Here is a 9,873-nt window from a genome sequence, read left to right on the forward strand (position 1 = left end):
TTTATATTTTATTGTCAACTCTCAAGTTACTAAATTTTTTACTGATCTACTCCGTTGCGGATAACTGCTGAGCACAGGCCGTGTTCAGTCAAAAACGAAAGTTCTTATAAATACCAGCGCACGGGGCCAATTCGGGCCTGGACTTAAGTATACAATGCAAACAACCTGACGTGAAATAAATATGTACATGGATAAACTGACCATTCATAGCGATGGTATTGATTTTAAAAGTTTTTCTATTTAAACTCACCGAGTCAGCATATATTTATTAAATATTTATGTACAAATGATTGTAATAAGACATTGCAGTGCAGGAGGAGACATTAAATAAACCATTTTCATTCGGTTTGATAAAAATGTACATCAAAACAAAACAAGAAATTTCGTCTGCTTTACGCATTGATTGCAGGTTTCGACTATTTCGAGTGTTCGACTTTCATCGTCATCTAGTATGGGTTACTGTAATAGTGTTATTTATGTGTTAAATTTGAAATCGAAGATAAATCATTGTATACCAGGGGCGATCCATTTAACATAAGATTAAAATAAATAAAAGTTTAGTAGTTTTTTTTTTAAATATTGTATACTTTAAAGCCGTTAAAAAGCAAGTCTCCAAAAAAATGTATTATTTTTTCTCGTTATCAGTTTTTAATGACGAAATGCATTTTTAATTCCTTACTCTAAAGCAGAACATTTTTTAAAAAAATATTTTGATGCATAAGTCATTATCATAGGTATCAAATTTTGGAGTAGTAGTTTATGAGTTATAAGTATTTAAAGTTTAGATGAGTATGGAGTGCACTAGTACAAATTGCAGGTACCTACACAGTAAAATATTAGTCCACTACCCAGCTCATGTAATCTTTAATTACATATAAACTGATTGTCCAAAATTTGATTGTTGTAGATCGAAATACTCCAAATAATTTTCTACAATAATTTGGAATATGAAATCAAAAGTGTATATTGTAATTCAAAATAGTAAAAATCATTTTTTCAAAAATGTAGATTAGTCATTATTACTTAAAATTATATAAGTACTCAAAAATAATAAAATAATATTTTCAAAAATGTTAGTACTTTCTGAAATAAAGAATGTCTTACTTTAAACGGATTACCCTAGGAAAAAACAGTTATTTCTTTATTGGATAGATTTAACTAAGTTTTGCCAAAAACTCATGGTATGAGTATAGGTTTGTAGTATGAAAATCGTAAAATTAGTATAGATATTTTGAGAATTTCATTGTATGTAGAAAATAATAATATAAATATTTGGTAAAAATTTCGTCCGTAAGGTTATTCATTTTTGAATATTACCACAGAAAAACAAAATTTATTTTATTGATAAGTGGATTTGTGTATTTATTCTCATTTACATACTGATTTTATGGTTTTCCCAATAATTAAGAAAAGTACTGTGACTTTCCTTCTTTAAAATCATTGAATATTCAGAGACTTAATAATATACAATTGTAATCTTTAGAAATAATAGCACTCATCAGAAAATAACCATCAGAAGTAGCACATAAAAGTATGAACCAATAGCCACTGTACAAAGTGTTTGAAAAAATAACTACACTCACACTATACTTAGATGAAAAAACATCGATCATTTCGTATCAAATTCATTGTATATCAGTCACAAACTTAAGTATAAACATATTTTATGTGTGCTCAATTATTGTTGTCTGCAGTGCCAAACGTCACATTGCATACAACCATTGATATAATAATTATAGCTCACGTACTGGCCACATTCTCTTCCTACGTAGGTACCTCTAATTTACAAATACCCAAACTTAAACACGACTAATCTAACCACAACATTGAAAATTTAAAAAAATACACTCACTTATTTTTACATTAACATTATTTATAATAGTTGACGTACCGTTACTGAGTAATTCACAAAGTTAAAACATTACATCGATATTCGACTTAAAAATGGATACTTTTTATTCGATTCAAACCGATTTCAACGATATAGTTTTCCGTAAATTATAGCAGTGTTGGAATAACAAAAAATGCTCAAAAAAATATTTTTTTTTAAATAACATTTTTCTATTTAATTTTACTATGTACCTATGTGATTTTCTTTTTTTAAATTTTCTGTTAATATCTTTAACTACTGTTAAAATAATCAAATTAATTTTACTGTTTGACTAGGTAAAATATTATCAAAAGTTCACATGATAGGTAGATATTGAAAATAAAACAATTAAACTATGTTTATAATGAAAAGAAAATGCGTTTATTTCGTCTAACTACAATTTCCAGATTCCTTAAATACAAATTATACAATAAAATAGTACAGAATAAAAAGTTAACTATGTAAAAAATAAACATTTAAATCGGCCTTGGTAGCCATGTAGTCAATAAACAGTCGACAGTCCAAATAATAATGGTTATTCAGTATTAACTTATTAAAATATATATATCATTTAAAAAAAATTATCCACTCCATAGAATAATAATAATAATTCGCTACTTAAGCAGCGGTCTTAGCTAGCGACTTTCTTGGTTCCAAACTTAATTTGAATCCATCAGTCCTCTTTAAGATAATGTCAGCTTGGAGTTTCCATTCTTTTTCGGTTAGGTTACTATTTATTTTGAAGTTTCGTAGGATGGTCGACAAAATAATTTTTAATTTTAACATGGCGTATTTGCGACCTGAAAAAAAAAGAATTAATTATTGACTATTAATACAATTATCAATCACCATGTCACTCAACGCTATAAAGACGAAACGTTTTGCATAAAATACAATTGAAAATACGATGATTATAATTTATAAATATGATTCACGAAAGGTTCTGCATAGGTTAATAATTAAAATAAATGTATACTTTTATACTTTAAGTCTTTAAGTCGAAATCTGAATAAACAATTAACCAACCTTGGCCTTATTTTAATACAATTGTGTTTCATATCATAAACAAGTCAATTTTTAAATGTTTAGGTTGATCCTCATTACAATTATGTCTATAGAGTATTATTCTTTAAATAAACGTAATAACTATATAGAACGTGGTTTCAGCCGAGTTCGTAATAACCAACAGCGAGTTACTCAAAACAATTCAGATTATAACTATTCGAAATTAAAATCAAAGTACTGTCGTAGGAATACGATAAATTGAAACGGAAATGTTGTATTTTTAAAATACGTTGGCAATGTTACATAATAAAGTATCATAGTGTGACTTACCGACGCAACTTCTGGGTCCGGCGCTGAACGGCACGTACGCGTAATAATGGCGACTAGCCGATTTTTCCGGCAAAAAGTTGTCGGGATTAAACACTTCGGGATTGGGGAATACTTCTTCGTTGCGGTGGATTTTGAATGTGGCGATGATGATTGTGGCGCCGACCGGCAAGGTTATGTCTCTAGAGGCTGAAAAAAAAAATATCGGTTATTACAATAAGTTACTTTGACATATTATGCATTTTGTATGTGGGGACGGTACTGATAATAGTCATTTACTGCATGGATTCCGGGTAAGGCACGGAATTCGGATAAGACAAACGTACGCGTAAAACAATTATCAAAAAGCTCCCCTATTGAGAAGTACTTTAAGAGTTAGATTATAAAAATCAGTACTGAAGATAGGTTGTTCGGCTTTTGGTCGCAGAACATAATATTATCATCTAAATTATAATATAATGTGCTGGCCAGAGGGTGGCCAAGGGAGTATAACTATTCTACAATTGTTAGTTAATTGTTGTGGAAAATTCCGAAATCGCCACCGTTTTTGTGGGCACTCAGGGTAAACTCACCTAGTTTCACTTTCTCTTTGATTTGCCGTGAGATAATTGGAACTGGAGGGTACATGCGCAACGTCTCCATGATGCACCTTTCCATGTATTTCATTTGCAATGTGTCTTGGAACGTAACTGGTCTATCGGAGTCACCGAAAATCGAGTACAGTTCATCGACGACTTTTTGCTAAAACGTAAACGCACAAAAATCAACATGGGAAACGTCTATATGCCATAGATAGAACAATTATATTAATGGTAAGTAAGCCTTACCTGTACGTCTTGGTGAGCACCCATCAGACACAAGAAGAAACTGCTACCGGCAGCTGTTGTATCGTGACCCTAATAAAAAAATAACACAACAATATAAGCATTTCAGTTTTCAAAAACGGCAATTCGTATACTATGTGCGAATGTATCAAAGCGTTGATTAACCGATAAAATGAAAATGTTTGAAGTGGAAAAAGAAAATAATTAGAATGGTAATATTAATCATTAACATTCTGCATACCAATATAATTACGATCGGTTATTTATTTTTAAATTATAATCTTGAAACAAACCTCAAACATAATTGTATCAACTTGTTCACGAACTTCTTCGTCGGATAATACAACTCCATTTTCTGAGCATTCGATTAACAAGTCCAAAAATGCAACTCTCTTCTTCTCGCCTATACGGGTTCAAAATACAACAGTTTCTTTAGAACCAGAAAAATTATTGATGTATAATGTCTATGATGCGAATTACCAATTCCGTCGTCTTCTACGTCCAAGTCGTCTTTCAGACCAGCAGACTGGCCGAATGAGTTTCCGTACGGTACTTCTTCCACTTCAAGCGTTGAATTTGTTTCAACGATTTCCTCAGAAGCTACTGGAATGTCGGAGACCTCTTTCAACTGACTCTTTTTCTTCAAAAATTCTTCCTTCTTCTTTGCCAATACCTAGTAGATTTACAAAAATATTTTTATCAGACATTTATCATATATCAAAAATAGTATTAACTGTACTGACGTTGTTTGTCAAACCGTGAATCAGGTCAAGAAGCCCAACTTGTTCCTTTGCGTACTTGGTGAAATTGAAAATAAAATCTGGTTTTAGCCACAAGTTTGTATGACGCATATGTAAGATATCACACATTCTTTAAAAACGAAAAACAAATTAATTATTTTAGTTAAATCACAAAAACTGTACATTGATGCTCATCAGTCTCTTTCATTAATCCAATTATTCCAATATACGTTTTAATAAAATACTCATACTAATCAACAAATGCTATAAAGAAGTTATTGTAGATATAGAAAGCTAAGCTACCAATCAACTGCTGTAGGTTAATCGATTCTAATATTGTAACCTTTTAATGAAAAACGCATTATTGCGGTTAGATAGAACCTAAATGAGATATACTATGATTTTGTTTTTTTTAGTTCGCTTACTTCATAACAGCGGCTGCGTATTCAAAACCACTTTTCTTTTGAGTTTTCTTGCTCACTCCCATGGCGGTCTCTGTAACGGTAAAAAAGGTAGTGGGTTAGTAAAATATGTCACGCTTAAATAGCCAACTAATGACAATACATTTCAAAACATCGGACTTACCCAATAAAATCTCCACTGTGCACTCGCTCATGAAATCGTGAATGTCAAATGTGGAGCTTCCCATTTTTCTGAGCTTACTGACCGTGTCACGGCTGTTAACGTTGAAGAGTGTCACGAATGACTTGAGCACGTTCAAGTGGAACGTCGGTGCGATCAATTTTCTGTGGGCCCTCCATTTGTCACCTGTCCAAAGAGTAAATCATAATAATACGAAGGTTTTACAATAATATCAATATCTATACACGGCTTATAGTTCTTAAAGGTTGATTCATTATTACATTTTAACAATCATTATTTAAGTTAAATTAATTTTATAGTGTCTACCGCTGCAGTTCAATAAAATATAATACGTTCATCTTTTTGAAAATCTTAAATACACCAAAAGTGTTAAACTTACGGCAGAATGAACGTAATGCTTACCAGTGCTTATCAACAGGCCATTTCCTAACCATGGTTCAAAAAGACGGTATTCGGGCGATTTGTCAATATACACGTTACTGCTTAGGATCACCTGCAAATTCAAACATAACTCTGTATAGTTTCACTTTTGTATTTATGTTGGCAAAATTTGGTGAAGAATTATACGTATTTAATGTACAAAAATATTTAGGTAAGTTACCTCAACGTCTCTGGGATCGGTCAAGAACACCAACAACCTGGGACCGATCCACATTTTGATGGGTGAATTCCTCTCGAATTCAAAACTCCTTTCGTAAATCTTATCGAAGATAGCTGTAAATTTAGGATATTATTAAGAAATAATAAATAAAAACAAATAATAGACACAAATTCATTAATTTAAGTTTCACCGTATAAATATAATATAATTATAAGTAACTCACTGTGGGGGTCTTGCATAAAATCTAACGCATTTCCCAGCAGTGGTAACCCTTCAGATCCTGGGATCTTACTAGCGAGATCATAGAGCTGCTTGCGGGACATCCGGAAGTATATGTACCATAACACGATTGCCGGAGTGAGTAAGTAGAAAAACAGATTGAACGCTGACAGCGCGAAGAGTGGGTTGACACCCTGAACGTTGGTCGCCATTCTGCACAAGCACACAGTTATTCGTTAATAAATCTCAATTAGGTAGAACTTAAAAAAAATAAAAATAAAAATAAAAATTCGATTGACTTTCGTTATAAATAATAACAGAATATATGGTGAGTTAAAATTGTAGTTAATTAGTTCGATGATATAATATTAAAAAAATATATATATGCATATATAAGAGTATATAAGTCCTTTGTTTCAAATTATATTTATCCATGTAAAATAGGTACCTATACATAAACAACAAAATATCCTAAGAATCATGAATATGCGAATAACCGATTGATATGCAAACGGACACGATATTAATAACCTTATATTTCTTATTTGACCTGTCGTAATTACGGACTAGGTAGTTAATAATATGATAATGGGTTAATAGGTAAAATGTTTATTAAATATGTATATTAAATTATAACTGATTTAATGAATCTTCAAAATCTATTATAATTGTATATCTTTAGTTATTTGAGTGTTTTTTCTTACACGAAGTAATGTCTAGTTTAATTATTATTTAAAGATTAATTTAAATTAATATCTCTTGAAATAGTCCCTTTACTATATTTTTTGAAAAATTAATTATAAATACAAATAATATTACTTTCCAAACAACAAAAATATTTGGTTGGATAATTGTAAAATATATGCTCCCTAAAGTGTTGCATAATCTGTCATTGTCCTTAGTTTTGCATACCTTAAATCATATTTGGTATCGTGAATCTCTAAAATTATGATTTATACTTATAATAACTATGGAGCGGATTTGAATGCATTTTCAATGTTTTTTCTAGGTGAATGTATATTATAATATGCTAAGTATAAAGTAATCACAAATAACGTCCAGTGTTGTGAATTGTAATATAAAATTATTCGATGCATATTTTTACATATATTGCTCTTTTTAGTTTTCAATGCATATCTCACGATTTTAAGGTCATTTATCGTTTAATGAATGAATATTTCGGTATTTTGTCTCATCGTATGTATTTTTGAAAACATATATCAATCGTGAAAAATTATTTTTGTATTTAGGTACTGGTTCATACATATTTTATTTTTAACTATAGATTATTTGATAATAAATAGTTACCTACTTTTAAACTATATTTGTACTTTTTATTATGCTCTATTTTACAATACTGAATTTAAGGAATAGGTAAATCATTATTTTTTGCTTATATATTGAATGGCATGGAAAAAACTTAAAAAAATATAAATATAAACCTAGGCACCTCCTAAACAATTCTAATATTTTTGATTAAAATTTTCATTTTTGAATTAGGATTAGAATTTTCATATTAAGTACGAATACTTAATGTTTTATCATCAAAACACTACATTATACTAACATTTTAACTGAATATTCTTCTATGTTATCATTGAAATACATAATTATAAAAAAGCATTAATTATTTCATGTTTATAATTTAACTTTATTTTTCTTCGAATAATTGCCTGCATAAATTTTATTGACGCATTATCACAATTATTACTAACAAACAAATTCTATTTTTATAGTTGAATTAATTTTATATACAAATTATTGTATTATTACACATACGCGAACTACGCTAATACAGACATAGTATTTTATTATAATAGGCAGGTACCTACTACACTAAAACTGGTTTATTAAAAAATCACAAAATATGAATATTAAATTATGTATGTATAAATAAAACTATCTACCTAATAATTAAAAATTCAGTGCCAAATTATTATTAATAGGCGGTCAATGTTTTAAAACAATATGTTATAAAACATGTATTGAGCATAATTTTATTTTGCTTTTATTATCATTCCGATCTGTACGCTAATGATTTTTTTGTAACAATATTTTAATAGTATCAAAAAAATAAGTTTGATGGTTATAAGTACTTTTTTTAATGAAATCTTTAATTGTTATTTAATTATTGTATTTTATTTTAGTGTTTAGGAAATCGAACGAATACATGCAAACGACAGTTTATAATATAGGTACATTAAAAACGACTTACGGCAATCATACAGTCCATGAGATATTTGTATAATTTAGGGAAAATATTGTTTTACAACTATATTGTAAATACTACCATTTATTGGATTTATTATTTGTATAGGAATTTCAATTACATAGGTACCATAAAATAATATAATATCATTAAAATATAATAACTGCTTTACATTTTGTCATTTAATTGGTGTGTCACAGTCAGTGAAATGTGTTTATATCTATTTGTATTTCGTACAACTGAAATCAAACACTTTTAACTAAACTACAAGATCTGCGTTTTCATATTATACCTATTTAAGACTCAAATAATAATTGTGCTTTTTTAATAAAATGAATAGTTGATGTAGGAATATTAATGCTACATTTATGAAATAATAATTAGTTGATAAAAATGATGAATTTTAGTTAAGTGCTAAATGGTTTACTAGATTATTTAACAATCCATTCAAGAGTATAGTTCAACATGTATCATCATTGATCCGTTATTTATGATCGACGACAAAAATCATTAATCGTTTTAAATATTATAAGACCTTTGATTAACTTTCAGCTAAATAATAAAAAAATTAAAGAAAAAACCCGTTTTCTATCGTTATTTTTTTTTATATTATTTTTTATTTCACCAAAAACCTAAAAATTCTACTATGTTTTGGTCGAAAGTCGTCAATCAAAATAATGATGAGGTCTAGTGATACATGCTTCCACATCATTATACATGTTCAGTAATAGTAAAATAATAATAACGGTCGATAAAGTATTAAGAAAATACAACTATGTAATACAAAATAAGTAAAATAGTATAATAGGTATAATAAAGCACCGAACTATAATCTAGAATGGAAGTGACTATAATATAATGTATAATGTGTAAAAATGAAAAAATATTACCTGTATCATGCAATGTCAACGAAGTCTTGAAAAATCAAAGCCAATAAAAAAAAAATGATTTGAATAAACTAAGCACAAAAATGCGAGTGAAGTTCGGAGGGCTCCGCTCCAAGCTACTGCTCACTGTGTTGTTTAATGTCGATGAAGTCTCGGTGTCATGTAACAGGTTGTTGAAGGAACACTGAACGCTGAACACAATACACTGCTTTGGATACGACCAGCTTTTATATACCCGCTGGTTGTACAGGTAGTATGCCAGTGAATACGTAATTAAGGAGGATCAAGGATCACCTTAATTTCCATCATCATTAATACATTATTACTATTATTGTTTTTTTTTATTTTTGTTTGTTTGACCATTGGTTTTACACGCATATCGTCAAGTGGTGAGAGAAAAGTTCGATTGGGTAGGTTGGTTTAATTACAGAAAGAAAAAAAACACCGATGGATATTAACTATGATTTTATGTATAACATGTGCATTTAAACTATAAGGAACGCACCAATGTTCTATTATTACAATACTTTCATGACGTTTTCGTTTTTATATTTTTATATTTACGAGTGATAATCACAAACACAGTGA

The 9,873-nt window shown here is 29.3% G+C and overlaps 1 protein-coding gene across 2 annotated transcripts; it reads right to left on the bottom strand.

The window, feature by feature from the left end:
• Nucleotides 1–2,224: 2,224 nt before the first annotated feature.
• On the bottom strand, nucleotides 2,225–9,499 carry LOC111035788 (cytochrome P450 4g15). Of its 2 annotated transcripts, XM_022317562.1 has the most exons (13): nucleotides 9,289–9,499; nucleotides 6,194–6,402; nucleotides 5,971–6,083; nucleotides 5,772–5,862; nucleotides 5,352–5,534; nucleotides 5,192–5,261; nucleotides 4,770–4,896; nucleotides 4,507–4,699; nucleotides 4,320–4,429; nucleotides 4,030–4,098; nucleotides 3,775–3,943; nucleotides 3,206–3,391; nucleotides 2,489–2,670 (listed from the first exon to the last, which is right to left on the bottom strand). In XM_022317562.1, exons 2-13 carry the CDS (start codon nucleotides 6,399–6,401, stop codon nucleotides 2,489–2,491), a joined length of 1,701 nt encoding a protein of 566 aa, XP_022173254.1. In that variant the 5' UTR covers nucleotide 6,402; nucleotides 9,289–9,499. The 2 variants fall into 2 exon arrangements, with proteins under 2 accessions (XP_022173255.1, XP_022173254.1); XM_022317563.1 differs by lacking the exon at nucleotides 9,289–9,499 and having other exon boundaries at nucleotides 2,225–2,670; nucleotides 6,194–6,401.
• Between the last annotated feature and the right edge of the window lie 374 nt (nucleotides 9,500–9,873).

The sequence above is a fragment of the Myzus persicae genome, unplaced genomic scaffold (genome assembly GCF_001856785.1).
Source record: "Myzus persicae strain clone G006 unplaced genomic scaffold, MPER_G0061.0, whole genome shotgun sequence".
In the NCBI taxonomy this organism is placed as follows: Eukaryota; Metazoa; Arthropoda; class Insecta; order Hemiptera; family Aphididae; genus Myzus; species Myzus persicae.